At 33.0% G+C, this 22,620-nt stretch overlaps 1 protein-coding gene across 2 annotated transcripts in view; it reads right to left on the bottom strand.

Moving 5' to 3' along the window:
* The window catches only part of LOC111087137 (glutamate receptor-like), a 60,017-nt gene that overhangs the window by 25,064 nt on the left and 12,333 nt on the right, over positions 1-22,620 (bottom strand). The window contains exons 3-6 of one of the 2 annotated variants that reach the window (XM_022392724.1): positions 19,431-19,685; positions 7,178-7,338; positions 6,237-6,374; positions 4,019-4,072 (exon numbers count right to left, since the gene is read on the bottom strand). In XM_022392724.1, the coding sequence (XP_022248432.1) occupies positions 4,019-4,072; positions 6,237-6,374; positions 7,178-7,338; positions 19,431-19,685 (608 nt within the window). The remainder of the gene's footprint in view (positions 1-4,018; positions 4,073-6,236; positions 6,375-7,177; positions 7,339-19,430; positions 19,686-22,620) is intronic. The other variant, XM_022392725.1, reaches the window with a different exon arrangement.

The raw sequence follows: 22,620 nt of genomic DNA, 5'->3' as shown, positions 1-22,620 counted from the left end.
ATCTTATTTTGTAGTAAATGAATAAACTGTTTACTAAACTTTATCTAAATCATGGTGTAATTGTAATATAATATCTATAGAGATTCTTGCGAAACCAGTAATTAATCATTTAAAACTGTAAGCACAATCAGAAGATTTTCTGTCAAGATTGCGTGTATCTTGGAAGATAGATGTCGGAAGCATCGAATTCAAAAGTTACTTGCAAGTGTAAGGTAACGAAATGTTTGACGTACAGCAGAAATGGGTGCGATCATGAAGGGATACCAGTTGCAGAGAAAGCAAACCGTAAAAGAGGTCAGAGAAGAATTTCCGTTGTTGCTTATGAAAATGCCAAAAAAAAGCATGACCACTTACAAAACAATTATGTTCCCAGAATCGTTAAAAGACATGGACAGCTATGAACAGAGAAGTTGGAAAAGGGTGCAAAACGATACCAAGCTTCTGGCAGTTTTTGACTTGGATAATTTTGGAAACTGTTTATGGTCGGAGATTAATGTTTCCCTCTATTAATGTTTGCTAAGATCCCCCAGACTTCGAACAGTTTGCCACCTCTGAGCTCAGGCTGTACAACAGTCCTGAAAGGGATATATATACAATTGTTTGCAGCTCTTCTGGAGAAGAATCTCTTGTGGCTTTCAAAAAACACATGCTCTACACAGATTTTGAAAGATTCTCTCTTTCGAAGGCCAAAGTCTCCCTGAGGAACATGGTCGACAGCTATTCCCACACCAGGAAAAACTGTTTAGAAGTGAATAATCCAAGCTTTGCTTTGTGGCTCACACCTGTGTCAAGAGCTTCATACCCTAAAATATTCTGGATTCTTGATGATAGTTTTTCTGTCAGACACAGAGACTTTGGTAGACTCAATACCGTGTCATGGCTACTTGTAACGGATGCAAACTTTGTTTTTCTACTTTTACAGAGTGAAGGAACTTTTCTGAACTCTAACAGTGTCCCATCCACAGGATTGGTATTTGATGATTGCTTCAACAAAGAAAAGCTTTTCATGGGCCAATTCGTCAGGATAGTGAACTAGAAATTGCAACTGAACATATCTCAAACTTCATGAAGGATGGATGTGAATCTAATGAATGTTCCAATGAAGCACGAGCTGATGTATTCCCGAGGTAAGACAGTTGAGTACTATGGTAAGTAATATATTATCTGACACAGTGTGATGGTTATGAATTGGACAATGGAAGGAGAGGCTATATATGTTGCTGCGCAACATAAGGTACATGAACAGAATCGAGAGTCTGTGGTGTCAATGATTGAAGTAATGTTGTGGCACATTAAGAAAGAACTATTTAATATAAGGTGGACCATTCTTCAGACAGCAATGCAACTTGTTACCAGAACACTCTTCTGCACGTGGTTATCCCTATGCTGTGTTATATTCATTGTGTTGAAATCACAAGCTTTATACAAAGCAAAACAAGGATGGGAAATAAAGGCTAGATACTCATTTTGCTAGATCAACTAGGTCCTTTAGTCCTCGCTGAAGGAAGGCAATAACTGTGTCACACCAGTTAAGGCAATTATTGGCCTTAAATCTCATGTCAGTCTGCCAAACTTTATTATTAGGGAGCGAGGTAGCGATCCCTATTTAGGGATGAGTCTGAAATTGACGGCCTGTGCATTTTGAACATCGCTAGGACATCGACAAAACCTAGCCAAAAGGACAGCAGAAAGCCCTTCACTAACTATGTATAAAACTGCCTCTAAAGTTCGGCTAATCTTCCTCGATATCTAGAAAACAGGCTGCAAAAACATCGATTTTCTTCATCTTCTTTCTTCCTTTCCGTCAGCTGTAACTCGTAAACCACAGTGTGTCTACTTCCAGCCTGTACACAAAAAACACTTCAATACTATCTAGAATGTGCCTTTCAAGCCTAGAACCCCAAGTGATCCACGATAGGTTAGTTACAACCCAAAATATATGCAATGATACAGATTTTTAATATTGCTTAATACGCATATCAATCAATAGATGGCGGAAACTGTGATGTTAATCAGGTTCGACTTGTTATGTTTATACTAATCATTTACCGTTAAGAAATTTCTGCTGATGTTGAAAATTTTATTTCCTCGAATTCTTGATAGTACAACTTAAAAAATACGAATACCAAGCAGGAGAATGTCGTTTTGTTGAATCTGTCAACAGACATTTGTTGTTTATTTGAAAATTGATGTGGTGTAGGGATGGAAAAAGATCAGCATGAAAAGTGCTCAAGATGCAACTGGCTGGTAACTTGGTGTGATAGATGCCTGGATACAGAATGGTCAAAATGGAAATATTCCCATTGACTATGCAGTGCATCACATGTCTCCAGTGGTCTGGGCTAGGTGCTCCAAAAAAGGGTATAGATGTATGTACACAAATATGTATTGATATTCTGGGAAGATATCAATTGTTTGATCATGGCCAAGTGGATAAGTTCAAGAAGAAAGGTGCAGGACATATGCTAAACGAGTTACGGATCTGTAGGACAATGAAAACAGTGATGCTGCTGAAGAATACCGCGAATTATCGAAAGAAATGAAGAATGTAGGGATGCAAAAGAATGTGTGATGCAAAATGATTTCCTAATATATATTCATTGTGAACTCGTTGTGCGCCAAAGAGTGAAAACTTGAGTTGAGTAGTTATAGAGATGACAATTACTAACCAGACAACTATGATCAAAGCAATGAGATGGTTAATCTTGGGAAGATTTAAAACCACTATATTGATAGAGAAAGCCACAGAAAAAGGATTCCTTAAATCAAGCCGTATATATTTCTATATTTTATTCCAACTTTTCCAGATTTCAGGATCTAGTGTGAACCATATTTTATTACCAGAATTACATAATTGTTCTGGTTGACTCAGAGATTCGTTGTTAAAACACATTTGTTTAAACTTAGTTATATAAAATTGAAACTTTTCTACACGATAGCTTCAAGTAATAAAGTAGAGTTTATATGTGAAACCAGTTGACAACTGTTAAAATTCACAGCATATATTTTGCAATTTATTACTTAAAATTGCAAAGAAAAGATTAAAATCGTACAAAAGGTTTCATGTTAAAAATCATAAGGTTTTAATATTTAACATCAACGAAAGAACGAAAGGAATCATCTACACATCGAACACATATTTCTTACAAGTCGCTAAAAATGTGATGCCAACCTAAAAATCAAAGAACTTCATATTGCATGCATTTTTTTTTTCGTCTTGCCCGAGTTTGTTATATTAAAACTGTAGTTATGTGTTTTAAGTTTAATTTTCAGAATTTCAGAGGAATTTAGCAGTATTAAATTTTAAATGAAAACCAGGAAAAATCGTCGAAAAAGCATCGACATAGTGTGGTCCTGGAAAATATTAGTACTAAAATTTGTCACCATTGTAATAATGTTTAAATGCCAAAAAAGTATTCCTTAAATTTAAAGTACGACGAAAAGAAGACTTGTTTGAAATATACTCTTAACTTTTTGTCTCTATATTAAACAAACAACTAGTCGTCCATTTTAAAAGTCTCAATTAGTTTTAACAAAAAGAAAAAGAGACGAATGCATTATTCTTTGCAAATAAACTGTAATATCGTTTCTGGTAGTTTCAAATAGTATTATGCAGAAAGACCAAGATTAAGTAAAGCTAAATCTGTGTTTAAACTGATTAAACTTTGTAAAGTATTATTTTTTAAATGCGCGGAATAATCGACCAAAACTGAAACCTAATTACAAACAATTCTATTTTGCTGTGCTTTGATCACCTGAAGTTCTACGGACATCTGAGTAAGATAAAATGAATGTATGTTCAAAACCTAAGAAACAACATGAGTTTGAAAATAGAATGAAATTTTGATACTAAAAGCTATCGATTCCAAAGAGGGAAATATGTGATTTCTAATCTGTTTTAATCGATGACCATTAGGCCCACATGGGTCGACTACTTGGTGGCATCGTTTACTTATCACATGCAATCCTTTTTAATCCATGCATTCTAGATCAGGATTTGTTCTTGTGTTTATTTTACCTTGTAATCCGAATAAAGACTGCAGACCTCTTCCACGACAACGTTCGCCAACACCTACAAAAGAGAGAGATACATAAAGTGATTGTCAACATAGAAGTTAGTTGTAAAGTAATAGTATGAGCTGATATATAATAGCTACATTTTTTGGCTGGTTCATCATACTCAAGTTTTAAATAGTTATATAAAAATTCAGTTGTCTTAAAAACTTACATATTTTAAGACTGCTAGTAATACACTTTTTCATTAACTTTGTATCACCCAACAGGCGTTTTAATATTCATTGTACCGCGCAGATGATGTTCCAATCTCACTGGTACCACACACATGATGTTCCAATCTCACTGGTACCACACACATGATGTTCCAATCTCACTGGTATCACACACATGATGTTCCAATCTCACTGGTACCACACACATGATGTTCCAATCTCACGGGTACCACACACACGATGTTCCAATCTCACTGGTATCACACACACACACATAGTACTTCAATCCCACTTGTAACATACACACATCTGACTTTTCAAGTACACTGTCAGCTCAGCCATGTGACGTTCCAGCATTGCTCGTGTCATATTATTATCTAAGTGGTACAACAGTAAGTCTACGGATTTACAATGCTGAAATCGGGGATTCGATTCCCCTCGGTGGACACAGCAGACAGTTCAATGTGGCTTTACTATATTTAAACACAAATACACACACAAGCCACAGAATTTGTATTTTAACAAGCTTTTATATAAACCATACCTATAAAAGCCACTTTCTGGTCGTAACGCTCCTCTGGTTAGTAACGTTCAAATTGTCTTAATGATTTGTCTCAAGTGGAAGTCTCGAGTTCAAATCCCAGTGGTATTTTTATAACTTTTTTTAATTACTAAATCATAGTGTCTAGAGCAAGATATTAGTAAAACCCACAATAACATGATGGTTAACATTAAGGATTTTAATTATTTGTTAACATTCGATTACAAAGGATGAGAGTCACAATGGTTATAGTGCTAAACTATCATGTGGAAGTCTTGCATTCAAATTATAGTAGAGGCTGGATTTTATGATAATTTTTTATTATTATATTTATTTTTAATACGTTTATTATCATACTTAAAACAAGCTCTTTGAATATTCGGAAGAATACTAATACAATTATGGATTAAGTTAGGGACAATACCATATTACGTAATAAACTCCAGTGCCTTTATGTGTCAAAAACAACTTAAATATCTTGTCAACACGATAGATGGCGCTGAAATATATTACTATTGATGTTTTATAAGCAATTATTATGAAAAGTTATACCTTTGTACATTTGTCCTTCACCATCAAATTCATTGGCTTTGCCATCACAACTAATAAATCGCAGGGTCAGACATTCAACTATTGGCTATATTTGTTCGAGAACCAATTTTTGGGCATGATTCAATTTATATAGCTTCATCAAAGAGCAGATTTGAACACAATATAAAAAATATGAACAAGTCAAAATTATAATCAAGGACCACTTACAAGTAGATGGCAAAATATACACAAAAAATGTTGTTTTCGTGAAACACTAGAAAAAATAGTAGCATTCTTTATACATATATAATTAATATAAATATAATTAATTTAAAAAACATGCTCATAAGATATTTTTCAGTAGAAACACTAATCAGTCTTCCCAGTTTTTTGTGATACTACATAACCCAACTCCTCTTCAATTATGACTGATACAGCATCTCATAGAATTTTTAGTCAGTTTTCGATGAAACCTAATTATCCAATTAATTGTTGTAGAATGATGTCTCTTCAGATTTCAGTGACACCTAACAGCTTGTTATAGAACATCTCATCAGATTTCAGTGACATCTAACACATTGTTGTAGAATTTCTCGTCAGCTTTCAGTGACACTTAATGCACAGATTCTCTTCAAAATCTTTGCGACGCGGCAAAGTGTAAATACATTTTTATTATCTCTTCATTATTTTTATTCGTGGAATGTTTTGTAAACTGCCATCTATCACAGTTTTAAATACAGTTTTTCAGATGTTTAATGTATAAAGTGACAGATTATCTTGGAATACACAAGTGATTTTTAGATATTAAAATGTATACAGGAACTTAATCTTTCGTAACTTGATTAGTTACAAAACACAGAAAGAAATAATTAGTCTTGGAACTTTGTGTGTTTTAATACACTAAGATATAACTGAATTTCTTTAAAGGTTTTTACCTGATGAGTGACGTTCACAATGAAAATTCTTGGACTTCTACCCATGATTAAGCTTTGTATGTGATCCACCAGTAGGCTAGTATTGAACGCAGGAATTAACCAGTCTTTTCCCCTATTTATAATACGGCTGGAGAAGGCCTCGTGACACAAATCATAACTTATTAAAATTTACCATTATCTTAAAGCAAAGTTTATCAATGAAACTCAATATGTCATATAAATTACCCTTTTAAACTGTTTAGTTTAGTAACTTAATGTTGAGAAGTTGTTAATTTCTACAGCTCAATTCTAAAAGTTAAAAAAGCAAAACAGTAAATCCCAGAAAACTTATTTCTAGTATTTACAATTCTCATTTCGCATAACATTTTAAAACACATTTTTCTAAACTATTTATGCATTGACTACTTGTGGGTCCATGACTTTATTAATTAAAAGATCTATAACAAAATACACTTCACATAAAAAGTAAAAAAGTGCCATCAATATTGTAATTAGTCCTACTGCTTAGTGATGAGGTCACATATGTATTTTACACAGAAAATGGAGTGATTTCACTCCTCTTTATTTTTGACATTGAGTTTTGTAACAAGCAAAAACAGTGAATGGTTTAAAATCAAATCGATAATTTGAGTGTTAAAAATGTTTTGTCCTTCTACTAAAACTAAGCTAACTAGTTAATTAATTATCAGCTCAGAGTTAATATGACGTAACGAGTGCAAGGCTTAAATGATTTGAGTGAACTGTGGCATGACTCATACCTGTCTAGGCTGATAAATTTATATCAAAACACTACTTAAGTGCCACATTATCCGATAGAGATTATTAAAACTGAGTTTCAACTATATTTTCTTATGTCACGATTGAAAAATATAGTTTCTTAAATGTTAAGAATTACTCTGTGAATCTATAAAATATGTTTCAGGTTTGTATTCTCCACTTACCAACGAGAGTATTTCCTGTATTTTCTGAAAACAAAGACAGACAACTTTATCACCTTTCGAAATCACTTCTAAAATCTCTTGTGTGGTATACAGGTCATCTGGTACTTTGGAAAAGAAAACCGACCTTCTCTGAATAAGCGGAAGTGAAGGAAGAATAGATGCTAAAAAATAACAAACATATCAGTGAGTGTGTTAAAAGCTAATAAAAAAACTTTCGTCGGTAAGTTATACAAAAGGCTATCCGCGCATAGCCTTTGCTTATTTGTTTGCTTTTGAATTTCGAGCAAAGTTACTCAAAGGCTATCTGCGCTGGCCCTCCCTAATTTAGCAGTGATAGTCTAGAGGAAAGGCAGCTAATTTTGAACTGACAAATAATACTAGAAAGGAGACACCTAGTCAAACAGCACCTATCGTCAACTATAACGAACCGACGAATACAAAGTGCAGAACGCAGCTTTGCGTAACAGGATGCGAACCTTGAATCTTCGAAGTCACAGTCCAGACAAGTTAACTACTAGACCCATGCCCGGCTTTGGTCGACGTAATCAAAAGAATCAAATATCATTTGATAAGTTGAATATAAAATAAATTTAAAACAAAAATTCTTATGGCAAGCTAAGAATAGAGTTAGTATACAAGCAACAAACATACATTTTAAGTAGCTTTACACGAGTTAAATTTTAAATATTCTTCAGTGTGTAGAATTAAAAACAAAATAAAACAAGTATTTTACAGTACCGTGGAAGTTACAAAATACAAAAAATATTGTTAAGCACGTTAAATGTGATGTGATTCAAAACATTCTTCAATAAATCTGGGTGTGATATGATACAAAACATTCTTCAATACATCTGGGTGTGATATGATACAAAACATTCTTCAATACATCTGGGCGTGATATGATACAAAACATTCTTCAATAAATCTGGGTGTGATATGATACAAAACATTCTTCAATAAATCTGGGTGTGATATGATACAAAGCATTCTTCAATAAATCTGGGTGTGATATGATACAAAACATTCTTCAATAAATCTGGGTGTGATATGATACAAAACATTCTTCAATAAATCTGGGTGTGATATGATACAAAACATTCTTCAATAAATCTGGGTGTGATATGATACAAAGCAACAAATATTCTTCATTAAACTGGGTAAGAAATAAATGAAAACAATTCATAATTAACGTTCAATGTGAGTGTGGGAATTATGTAGTGGAGTTTTAACTACATCCTGTCCTTTGATAATGGTAGCGGGTTGACCCTGTGTTAGAGCTCTGGATTTTGGATTTGGTGAGCCAGCTTCGAATTACTGCGATAACCGAATATATTCCCAGCACTTTAAGCTGTGGTTACATTATAAGTGTGACAGTCAATCATTTATATGTGGTAGAGGTAGGGTGTTGTGACTGTTTGCCTTCCCTCTGGCCAGTACTTCAGACTTAGGAATAGCGACAGGTGTCCTAGTAGTTTCGCCATAAATACAACATGTATGGATTAATATCGTTGATACTTTAATAAACAAGAATGAGAAACGGCTGCAGAATCAAATGAACTATTTATTATATTGAAGCTAATGTTTACTATTACTCATTGTACAATAACAGATTACAGATGCAACCCTTAATCTTAAACAAGTACTTAGTATATAATAACATTATAAATTACACAACCCTCAATCGTATATCTAATGATAACAAGAACACAGTATACAATAACATATCACAATTTACAGCTTTTGTGGTATACATGAATACCATGCTTTTTCTACCATCTTATTTCTTGTAGTTTCCTCTATTTTTTTATTCGTTTGCTTAAATGTTTATGCATTTTTCGCTTAACACATGATCAACAAAGTCTTTAATTTGATTTCTTTTTAGTTGCTTTTGTTCTTTGTCGCCCCCCCCCAGTGATACAGCGGCATGGCTGCGGATTTACAACGCTAGAAATCGGGTTTCGATACCCGTGGTAGGCAAAACACAGATAGCCCATTATGTAGCTTCGTGCTTAATTACAAACAAACAAGCAAAATTGTCCTTTGTCATCCGTTGGAGATAACACCTGGTCTTCACATGGTAAAACTGCATCTTTTGCAAGAAGGTCTACAGCAGTGTCCCAAGTGGCAGATCACGTGATACCTAGAAGTTACAAACTCTCTTATGTTTGAATGGGAATGACCAGTCAAGTAGATAACATTAGTTGTTCTTGTCAAATCTGATTGAACTAAGTAACGTGAGACTTACTCAATGTAGAACATTCTGAGCGAGTTGTATTGAGGGTGTATTACTAACCTGATCAATCCACAACTCCAGTGAAGTGACTGTCCATTGTTCAGAAGTAATTGTCAGGGTGTCCAAAAATCACAAAGAAACTTGTGGTAGCATAGAGCTAATGAACAAGCTGTTGGAAGGAATTTTTTGCTCTGCCAGTTTGGACCAGGGACCAAATATTCATCTGAGAGATGGAGTCTCTACGTATGCATATTTAACTGTATCAGGTATTAGCCAAGAACCTATAAAGAGACGTGGGTCACAAAAACAACCCACCCTGAGTGTTCCTGATGTTCAGAGGTGCAGTAAAAGAAGACCTAAACCATTTCCTGAAACATTTCTAGATGTGATATTCGACAATACGTTGGATGTAATAAAATACCAACATTCTACAGTACTATATTCTATGTGTAATAGGCAGCTGCTGAAAAAGGTTTTCGTTCAGTGTCAAACCGTTCTATTATAAAAGTGGGTTGGCTTATTTCATGCCCATAGAGAACGTTTTAAAAAATACTAAGTAAAGACCAGATCAACCTGATGAGACCTGGTATTGAACAAATAAATCCATCGATAACTGTCTACAATAAATAAAAATAATGATAGCAATGCTCTCTTGTTCTTGGAAAGTCGTATTGCGCCAATCCTAATGTGATGTTTCGTTTTTAACATCATATGTTTTCCCAAGTGTCACGAGCGCTGTAGAGTCTTTCATACTGTGTAACTTCAGCCAAGTATGATATTTAGTTACTAATATATTTTTATAATAATTCTTACAATAGTAAAAAATAAGACGAATGTAAAGCTTTGTTATTAAGAATTGTTACTTTGTTGTAATAATATACTTTTGACAATAAACATACGGTTCATTAAATATCAAAATAATTAATCCAAAAATATAGTACATAGTAAAAAAACTTAATGAAATTAGACAAGTTTTAACACACACATACACAAACAATATATTTATTTATTTATCAAAAATAAAAGTTATAGAAACTAGGATTTTTATCTACAAAACTGACAGACAGTAGACGATTACCTCATTAAAAAGTACTACGTTGTGTACGCCTATATGTAGATTAACGATAAGTAAATCTTGACATGTAGTAGGTTCGTTAATAGAGATAGTATTATAACAAGAAAGCCAAGCTATAGACTTTTTAATTATCCACTTTCATATTTACCTGGCAACTATAAACGAAGTTTTTTTTTCTTTCTTTTTACATTGAATCTCCGTAACACAATTTCAATGAAAAGTACTCGGAGGGAACTCGTTTCAGGGAACTTTAATGAACATTTATGTCTTGATGTGCGGAAGTTGTATTGGTGGAAATAATAAACTCTTCAAATGTAACTTTTTATTTCAAACTGGTGCAGTGGTTGTGATCGGTCAGGTTTCTAACAAATTTTAAATACTAAACTATTTTGTCGTTTAATGACTTTTATTTGAACAGAATACTCTCATGTAACAGAAAACACTCTCTACACATCTAAATAAAAAACTCTATTAAAAATAAAATATAAAATTAATAAAAAAAAGAAGGAAAAGGTAAATTAATTCCAAATGTTGAAATTATACTTGATGTGTATATTGCTTTTTGAAAATCAAATTTTAAGATTTATTTATTTTTCCACAGTCTTATATTAAAGATTAAAAACAAATAGTACCCATTTCGCAGAAGTCCAACATAATAAAAGAACGTTTATTCAGAAAGTTTGAGACAATGGGAGAGATTGATTAGAGTAAAACTTTATTTTTACTTTAGGAAAGCTAATTAAGTATTCAAAGCTACAAATCGTTCTGGAGCTTATTCCACCAAACGCTCAGAAACGGAAACCTAATTAATCTTTATATAAATAAACCGTATAATACGGTGGCGATAAAGTTTATTTATAATAGCGTACGTATGATCTTAATATACTAAGCCATTTAATTATAAAAAACAAAATGGGCTTGTACTTGCACATTAATGAAATACGCGTCTAGACCAATCTTAAGTATTGTCTGTCGAAATATATTTTTTTTTTGTTACTTATCAATAGAAATTTATTTTGTCAATTTAATTGTTAAGAGTTTGAACTGTAGGTGAATATTGGTACTTTATAAAACAGGGTATCATTTCAGAAAAGTTCTTAATACCACCACCACCACCACCCCTCACTCCCATGACTCAGTAGAAAGTCTAAAGACTTATAATACTAAAAATCGGGTTTCGATATCCTTGGCGAGCATACCACATATACCACATAATAGACAAACAAACTTAACACCAATTTGTTTTATTCCATATAACACCGTCGAACTTCTATCTATGACAGTTATTGTGTGAGAATATACAGTACTTTTCTCAATGACGCATTTATTGTGTTATAAAAAAGTGGAGACATGTTATTACACAAAACAAACGCAACGGGAGTACTTTTTTCAGCCAGAATCGATCCTGTCTAAGCACAAAAATATCTTTCATGGAAGATAAAGGGAAAACGAAATAACATAAGTTGTATCTATATATATAATAGTCAAATGTCTGTCTGTATCTCCTGAACAGTTCATCTTAGAAAAAAAAAATACACGTCAAAATGTTTATTTTCAAGATTACATTCAGGAAAATTAATTTTTTTTTCTTTTACAATTCCTGAAATTTCATATCGACATCAACATGGATCTATTAGTTTTCGTATATGCTGAACGACCAATCTGAGAAAAACACTTATTAAGAACAAAAATGTTATGAGGGAAGTTCACGAAAAAACTGAACTTCCTCCGTCGACTAATTGAAAGAAGCATTTCGAAGATAGGAACATGAACGGAAATAACTCATAAAAAGATAAATGTTTTTTAATATATATTTGTTGTTGTTCGGTTTATACAAATATATTCATGCCGGTATTATATACACGTATTATTTTATTGAACCACGTGGAATAATTCGATTTACCTTGAATATCTCTCCTATGTCACTTTTTATAGAAATTACAACTGTCAAAAAATTATCAGTTTGGTAAAGGTCTTTTCTTGCGCTCATTAAAATAACAAGGAACGGTGACATCCAGCGGAAAAATCCCCGCGGCTACTTAGTAAACCTGAGCGCTTTATTATTGTTGAATGCACCCATTGCATCGAAATCCAAACATTTTTACAAACAATACATTACAGTCAGTCTTATTTGCTTAAAAACAAACGCAGTACAATTTTCCTTATTGCAATAACACATGGAATGACAAAATACGGCTCACTAGACAATCATATTGTATATACGCTCTGATCCAAAGGATTGGGTTGACTGCACATTTTATACTTATTAATTACTATTTTTAGGAAAATTACTGTTGAAAATATTTAATCTGCTAGTTATGTTATATTGTGATCATCGTAGGAGTTGGTAAAGCGTTAGCTCTTATAGCAGCAAATATCAGGAAATATGATAAAAACAGGAAACAGTATTACTTTTATAAATAAATTGTACACTACCTTTTTGCGAAACAGTATTTAGTTTGAGCGTCAACTAAAATATAGACGGAATTTTTATCTGAAATGTTGCTTTTGTGTGTTAAATTTGAAGTTGGATTTGAAAAGTCAATGAACATAGCTTCTATTCAATTGCACCACTTTTGCTTCATTTCCACGCTCACCTGTTCCGCCCGAGAATCACGAAACCTTCAAGTGCTCAGTTTGCTAATGCATACGAGAAGTCCCTCGACTGAGCATAAAAGGGGCGGAAAAAGATGCCTCTCTCTTAGTTGCCTCTCACTCACTCAGTTGGTCAGTTCGCCTAGCTCCGCGTACAATCAAAACAAAGTCCGATCTTCTTCCTTACATCATACCCGCAATATAATCAAATTCTGCAAAACTCTGTTTTTAAAATCTTTTAAACTCTAGTTCTGTAAACATAAATTATTTTATATTTTTAGAAAATCATTCAAAATGTTGGCTGTCTCTAATTCAAGTAATGTCCGAAAGTGCAAAAATCACCTAAACAGTTTCTGCTACATTTGTGAAAAACATATTACAGTTTCACGAAGGAGAAAATCACACAAAAGGTAAAGGTACTTAATACCATTCATTATTTTGGGTGTAAAATTGGTGACCAAGAAAAACATTAGGCTCCATATGTGTGTTGTACAATTTGCACATCTGACTTGACACAATTGCTGAATAAGAAGTGAGCATGTATGCCATTTGCATTTCCCATGATATGGCGTGAGTCCAAAGATCATCTGAGTGACTGTTATTTTTGCATGACTAATATTTCTGAATATTCAGACAAACTAAATAACACATTTAATATCCAAATATTGCATCTGCAATGAAACCAGTGCCTCATGGGGATGGTCTTCCAGTGCCACTTCCGCCAGCAAATTAGGAAACAGGAGTGTTATTCTACAAATAAGACAATTAATCATCTTCATCCTCTTCATCTAGTAATTATATTCCTGTGGCACCTCAACATAAACTGCTTCATCTGACACAAGAAGAAATAAATAATCTGATTTGTGACTTGTCTCTATCAAAGCAGCATGGGGAACTTCTTGGCTCTCGTTTACATCAATGGGATTTATTACGTCTAAAAACAAGAGTTTCAATTTACCGAAGTCGCCTTCAAAGACTTATCAAAACAAGCAGGTTATACATTTTTAAATACAATGTTCAATTAATAAATAAAGTTGTTAAAGAAAAAGTTGTTATTTTTCACGATATATAAATATATTTTGAATAAATCTATCACAACGCGAAAACTAGAGGTGATCAGTATTTTCAACATGATTTTTAGAATCAGCATCATCATATTACTCAGAAGCAACTGAATTTTTCCTAGTAGCGGATACATCTTTTGTTGCCTAGTGTTATAGATAAAGACTTTGAAATCTTGCTTATTTTTGAAGAATTCAAATACCTAGTTGCATTCTTGGTAATTATTGTACACTCGACAGGAGTTCCAAAGATCTGTGTAATGATAGGCGGTAAGCTGCGGCAATAAAGAGTCTTCACGAACTTTGAGGTAAACTTATAAAGTTTGTTCCATACCGGTTGGTCATCGATAATCATCGAAGTTGTAGTCCTAAAATTCATACTGAGTCTGTGAGCAGTAGAATGGAGATTCTTAATGGTCATATTATGAAGATAAAGATCGTTAGTTGGGGTGTTCTAGTGTACATATTAGTTGTTTGATAGTATGTCAATAATCTTCACACTATTCATACTGAGTAAACCAAAATGTTTGTCAACTGTTTTCCAATTTCCAATATTTGACAGTCAATATTGTCACACAGTTATACTGAAACAATATTATAATTTGAAGTGATCACAAAATATCAATTCATAAACTGATTAAACATGAAGGCAAAATGCGATTACTTTTATTCCAGAGTGTGTTTAGCACATGCAAAATGAACTACGCTTCAAGAACCTGCATTATCGCAATGAAAAATGTGAAACATAACTAATTATAATTTTTTTTATTGCTCTGAAACGTAATTTTCTAGATCTTGTTGGATACTTGCCTCCTTATTGTGTAGCGCCTAAACACGTGCGTGCACACGGTGTCTGTGTTCTTCAGACCTATGTTCTATCGAAACACGTAGTATGTTCCACCATCAATAAAACTTTTCCTTATGCTTATAAATCGTTGTTGACCTACTTATTATCACATGACTATAATTCAGTTACCTTCTTCCTTAACATTTTAATCTTGCATAATCAAAAAGCATCTAGGAACCTAGTTTATTTTGGATCCATCATCGTGGATCAACATAAATCATCGAAAGTACATTTTCTGTTGCTCTTACAAGGATCATGACGACTGCGGAGTAGGTAGACTTTCTGTACAGTATTTTGTTCTTTCTTTGAATTCAGACTACACAACAGCATCCAAGTAATAACATAATATCTTTGATTCCACTTAGATGTTTATCCTATCAAATTAAAATTTACCTTATTGCAGGAGAAACTTATTTATTAACCCTTTCTTTACCTAAGAAACATGTGTTGATAGCAAAAAGGTTACAAGACGGCTGCCATCTACCAACTGAAGAACACTGGGAGTTGCGCCATTCAATCTACTTATTTTTAACAACAGACAACGATTCGTTAGTTTGGAAAATTAATACAGGGTTGTCCATCATAAACTTCTAGCATATACAGGTGTTTCCTCGTATATCTGGCATTAATGAACGACTATCAGGTGTAGAAGAAGATGGAAACGAATGAGAGTAACGCCATCTAATCTTGGCTTTATACACTATTGCCATTTATCTTTCTCTGTCCAAATACACCATTCAGGACACATGGGAGATAACATCCTACCACCATATCCACTTAATACTCAGTGGATCATTTTTCAAGAAAATTTGCATCAGGCTTGACCCATGCTATAAGGATGAAACAGACATGGGGATCATTACTGGCTACAGAGCAATTGCTGGAGCACATCCAAAGTCTAGATACTTATTGGAGTCTTTTCACTGACATTTCTTACGAATACGGATCAAGAAATATTCTTATTGTTATTCTTCTTCTAACGTTATATTCATAAGAGGAGCGAATTTGATAGAATTCCAAAATATAGCAGACCAGCATCCGATTCCATTTTTACGGCTACAATGAGTCAGCAATGATAAAGTTATAGCTATCACATAGAGTAAAATATGGAGAGATGAAATCAAGAAAACAGTTTAAGCCTCACCAACATGGTCGATATCTTACAAAAGCTACACAACAAAAGTAAGTGAAATGGAATGACCATAGAAAAGGATAAACAAAATCTGTCATGGATATCGCAAACGAGTGACTGGGGCATTATTTGGTGGTATTGGACAAGGAAAATCTCTAGAATAACACCTTATACCTTCCCAACTAGACACAAGGTATTTGTACTAGTCCACTCTCTGGGATCGACATGGACCATTTGAAGCAGTTATTAAACGGTCTTCTAGTTTCGTTTCTGCTTTTAGTTTTAATATTTCATTGGATTCTATGATTGTCTAATTCATATTTTAAACAACCATACTTTTAGTTTTGATATTTCATAGGATTCTATCATTGTCTAATTTATATTTTAAAAGTTGACCTTACTTTTAGTTTTAATATTTCATTGGATTTTTTTATTGTCTAATGTATATCTTAAACGTTGACTCTACTTTTAGTTTTGATATTTCATAGGATTCTATCATTGTCCCATTTATATTTTAAAAGTTGACCTTCCTTTTAGTTTAAATATTTTATTGGATTCTATCATTGTCTAATTTATATTTTAAACTTTGACCTTGCTTTTAGTTTAAATATTTCATTGGTTTCTATCATTGTCTAATTTATATTTTAACGTTAACCTTGCTTTTAGTTTAAATATTTCATAGGATTCTATCATTGTCTAATTTATATTTTAAACATTGACCTTGCTTTTAGTTTTAATACTTCATTGGATTCTATCATTGTCTAATGTATATTTTAAATGAGAAAGTTATACATGAAATAAGTCCATGGAAAAATTGGTCGAAAATATTTTGCATCCTTTGTCCTCGAAACGTGAATATAAATGTAATGTTCATTAATATTAACTTTCATCAGAGCAAACTGCGTACTTAAAGCGAAACTGAAAAACAACCTGGTAGTCTGTATTGCTAACTAAATATACTTTTATTTAAGTTCCTACTTATAATGATTAGAATGTATTATTTCATCAGTTGGGTACCCTCGCTATTAACGATGTTTTCGGCTATTATCAGTGTATTTACAGTAAAATCCACTACTTATAGCTAAGAAGATGAACTAGTTCCAAAAAGCCATTGATTTTTATCAGGTCATTTGCTAAATAAAATTGTATCTTTTACACCAGAAAACTAGAAATATCTGCCAGATTCATAGCCTGATGAGAATACGTTATCATGACCATGATATAATAAGGTTACATACCATTAACACGGCCATGATATAATAAGGTCACATACCGTTAACATGGCCATGATATAATAAGGTTACATACCGTTAACATGGCCATGATATAATAAGGTTACATACCGTTAACATGGCCATGATATAATAAGGTTACATGCCGTTAACATGGCCATGATATAATAAGGTTACATGCCGTTAACATGGCCATGATATAATAAGGTTACATACTGTTAACATGGCCATGATAACATAAGGTTACATGCCGTTAACATGGCCATGATATAATAAGGTTACCTATTAAATTAGGTTGACAAAATGAGCGGCCAGCAGTAATTTATAAAAGCTTCCATTAAGAGCACCAGTTCCCATGCAGCAATGATGGGCAATCCATGGCCTCCTAGTGGTTAGCCTGAGGCACTCCCTGCACCCTAAAATATATTTCATATATATGTAATTTTTATTCAAGTATATCATTTTTCGCTAATGGCTGATAAAGTGTGTATTACGGTCTTACGATGTTTGAGGGCCATAGATTTGGCCCATGGATTAAATCAGGTTGCCCACCACTGCCCTGAAATATGGAAGAAAGATTGGAATCACAAATGACCGAGAGGAGAGTTATGTAAATCAATATTTACATTACATATAAAGAACAATTACAAAGAAAAATGGCAATGTCTAATGCCACTGACCTAAAGTAAAGAATTACATTCTTTGCATTTACTGTATGAAGGCTGAGTTCGCCAAGATCGTCGTATTCTAGTAAACCCAAAAGAGCAAAACGCAATTCAAGAGTTTTGTAGTTTATAGGCAATAGGTTGTCTAAAACCGCTGGAGTTTGCCTATGTAACTGATAAAATATGCATGGGTTTCGGAGCATGATGAAAATTCAGCATCATGGTTAGTATCAGGTGTCTAGAGTCCAAACTTTTTCATAAAGTATTTTTGTATATAAACTAATATTAATTATATGACGGTTTTTACTGTCTAGTAGGAAAAAAATTGGTATCCTTTGCATCATAATATTATCAAATTCAGTATCTTATGCTTACTTCCCCAAGACAGAAGTTCTATAAGAGATAGTGTCTTAGCAAGTGAGCTATGGTCGTAAGTACTAATTAGTACACAAAGCTGTGCATCTTATATCTTTGCAGCTAAGGTTGCAAATTGTCCTACTAACAGCAAACGATCATTGTTGAAAATAGACAAGAATTCCAAACAGAAGGTAAATTATTTATGATGTAACTGGATGAAAAAGTTATTAGAGACATTTAAATAATTTAATTTTATCAGATAATAATTCAAAATCAATGAAGACTATTTATAATCAGTCTGTCATCAGAAAGATAGGGAAAAGTTACTCAGGCCTACGGCCATTACTACTATTGTTGAAAAGGTTTCTTTTTACAGAAAGATCGGGTAGAGTTACTCAAGCCTACGGGCATTACTACTATTGATGGAAAGTTTTTACATACTTTGCTATTGGAGGTAGTTGAAAATACGATGTATTATTATTATTATACTAAAAATAGCCGTTTAACATAGATTGTTAACTTTAAAGGGGGAATACAAACTGGGAAAAACATGTTAGGTAGTCTGATTTGAAATAAAATTTTGAAAAAAAGATACGCTGCGTTCTCTTTTCGTTTAATACCACAATCAATACATTGTTTTGTTATTTGTCACACTTGTTTTTCTTATTTACATTGGTTTAGGAGTTGTCAAAAATAAAGCACAAAACTACATAATGTGGTATTTGTACCGTGGCTACCACCGGGATCGAAAACCGAATTTTAGCGTTAAATTTCCTCTAACTTACCACTGAGTTACTGAAGTGTAAAAAATAAATATCTGTAAATATAATCCAGCATTATTATTAGGATAATAGGATTTACTTACTTAATTTCACAAAGTCCTATAGCTCAAAATTTCTCACTCAATTTAACTTTTCATTGTCACTTTTCTTATTAAAGATTGGTTATTAGTTTTTATCTGTACACTGTTTCACTTGACTGTTAATGGATGTCCTGTATCTGTCATACAATATACTTAACATGTATGATGAAACGGTAAAATAAAAAGTCTCTCACCAAATGACGGCTCATAGATTAGAGCTATGTTATCCCACTTCAGCCAATCGGTAGCTAGACCCATGATAAAGGATAATGCTTTGGCTACAGTAACTCGGGGGATGGGTAACAAGTTCTTGTCGCACTTTCCAAGCATATCCATAAGGATGACTGGATGTCTCTTCCAAAAATCATATCGTCTACAGAGATCCTCTGCTTTTTCACATGTCATCCACATGAGAGTAATTCTCTCCCTGCTTCCAGTAACAGAGACATCTAGGTAAGCAGAAGAAAAGATGAAATTTTTAGTTAGATCAATTAGTAGCTCAATTAAGACCATTGAAATCACGGACATGTTACTCAATGTGTAGTAAGTTTTAACACACACACACGTGCCATTGTTTGGAAAACTGTTTGTTTTTAAGAATGTTCATTAAATTAATAGCAGGAAGAAAAAAAAATAAGTAGAAATATAATAATATAGGCACACAGATTAACTTTACATTGAACAAAGTCGTCTATTATTTTTATGAAACAACAGATACATCAAATTAGGATTATATATATATAATAAACTCTGAATTTGAATTACTTGGAAATGTTAAAAAATAGTATCGTTAACTTGCGTGAATATAATAAAGAACGAATTATGTATTGACAATTTGTTTGTTTCAGAATTTTATGTAAAGCTACATTAGGCCTATTTGTGCACAGCTGTTCTTAATTTTGAACTGATAGATTAGAGGAAAGGCAGCCAACTAACAGCATTCAGCGCCAGCTCTTGGGGTACTCTTGTCTAATCGAATAGTGGAAATTGTCCGCTGTATCTACGGCACCAAAGCACGAAGCTCGTTTTTTCGGCAAAGGGCCAAGAATCATAAATTTTCAGGTTCACAGTCCTGGCACGCTAACCACTAGACCATCCTGGCTCAATGTTAATAAATGATATAAATTTACTTCAATATAAACTGAAATCATACAGAACAAATTTAGAAATGATTAAGAATTGCAAATCTCACAAAATAATGTACACAAAAAATATAAATGTTGGACATGTTTGATCATAAAGAACAACTTAGAGTTTTAAGAATGGCATGGTGAATGTAATTTCAACATAAGATACTGAATCGAATTGTTTTAATCTAATATGCATTAATTTTAAAGTGTGTTAAAACTATCGATTTATAAAGGGTGATTATGAAAGTGTATATGAGTGATATCGATTGAGTTTGAGATTTTGATTTACAATAATTATGTCACAAAACAAATAGGAAGAAATTACTTCAAATTAAGATCAGAACAGCTCCCGGTTATTGAATATAATTAAGTTGTGAAGTTTCCATTAATAGTAACAAGTACGATTTGTTTTTAAAACATTAAACAAGAGGTTCGAGCTCTGTTCTGTATGCAAGTTATATTGTAAATGGAAAAAATTAAGAATAACTTTAATATATGCAGAAGGTTGAGTACATTATGTTAAAACTATTTTTAATATGCAAATCAGAAGGTCTCGTAACAACCACAGCCGATATAAAATGACGGTGGAATGGAATGTATAAGAACTATATTTTGACATTGTTTAGCGTTCATACGTAGTGTGTTGCCACTGGACACTGATCCTTTTTGTAATGGTAGGTAACAGCCATTTCCGATGAAAAATATTCATATATAGATCATAAAGATGTATCTACATTGGTGATTAGAATTCATAAGACGGGAATATCTCTTGTTCTTAATTGCATTAAAAAACAAAAAATATGGACCAATCTGGGGTACAAGGACCATCCAGAAAAACACATGCAATAGGTTACACTTCAGCCGTGGTAATTAAAATGCGACAAATTGTAACATACGAAAAATATGGATTAACTTGGGGTACCAGGACCATCCAAAAAAGAGGCCTCCAAGAAGTAATACCTCAGCCATGGTAATCAAAACGTGACGCATTGTAACAGAAGAGGGGCCACAAACACAAAGGTCAGAGGCTAAAGCTGTCAACGTACTTCAGGCAACAGTATGCAAGATAATCAAGAAGGATCACTCTCTGGAAAATTATAAAACCTACGTTTAATATACAGTAAAATTACAAAGATTTACTTAGAATGTGTTCAAAAATAGTGTCGTTTAAGTTCAATGGGCACAAAGCTCACAAAAAACAACTTAGAATGCATTAAACAAGTAATGTCCTTTTTGTTTAATAGAGACTAACATTACACAGAATCACTAGAACATGCTCAAAATTATATCTTCTATAATATTTTCAAGAATAGTACTGGTTAGTTTAAATTAAATTAAGTCACACAAAATTACTTAGAATGTGCCCAAAACTGGTACCTTCTAGATTTAATATAAATCAAAGCATATAAAACACCAAAAATACTTAGAATGAATTCAGAACTGGTATTGTGTATCTATTATATACTCTAAAACCAAACATATTTGCTGAGAATATATTCAAAAATGATGTTTTCCAGTTTAAATTAAAATCCTCTCAAAAAATACTTAGAGTTTGTTTACAAATTGTATTATTTATGCTTAATATACATTAGTTGTTGTTTCTTTGTTTCAGATATTTGTGAAAGCTACAATCTTATAAACTAGAGGGAAGGCAACTATTCAATAACACCTACCACCAACTCTTGAGTTACTCTAATCGAATAGTGGGATTTGATTGTCTTTCTTATAACCTGCTAGAGACCCAAAGTGCATAGGATGATCATTTCATTGCGGTAACGGGACACAAACCATGTACCCTCGTATCCACAACACAATACACTAATTAAAGGGCCAAGCTCAGCACTTCATATGCACTAAACTTAGAGAAGTACTTATAATGAGTTCTAAATTATATATATTAGCAGAAACGCCGCCATATGGGCGGTTGTTTGTGCTAATACATATATATATATATATTATACCCATCCCTGCTAAAAGCTGTAATGATATTAACTTCACAGTTTTACGTTGATATTGTCACTTTCAAATTTTTTGTTTTAGTTAAGTATCTAAAATTTTATCACAAATAGGAATAGAATATCACAAAAGTTACTGGTTTATCACAGACAAGTTATTAGGTCTAGAGAATCTCTTGGTAAACAACATTGTCAATAATTCGATGACGAGGAACCAACTTTGAGACTAATAATGGCTGGAGACGGCTTGAATGGGTAATGAAGAAAACTTAATATAACAGCAAATAGTACAACGTTAC

This window comes from Limulus polyphemus, unplaced genomic scaffold (genome assembly GCF_000517525.1).
Source record: "Limulus polyphemus unplaced genomic scaffold, Limulus_polyphemus-2.1.2 Scaffold1781, whole genome shotgun sequence".
NCBI classification, from domain to species: Eukaryota; Metazoa; Arthropoda; class Merostomata; order Xiphosura; family Limulidae; genus Limulus; species Limulus polyphemus.
This window is presented reverse-complemented; position numbering and strand designations above follow the sequence as displayed.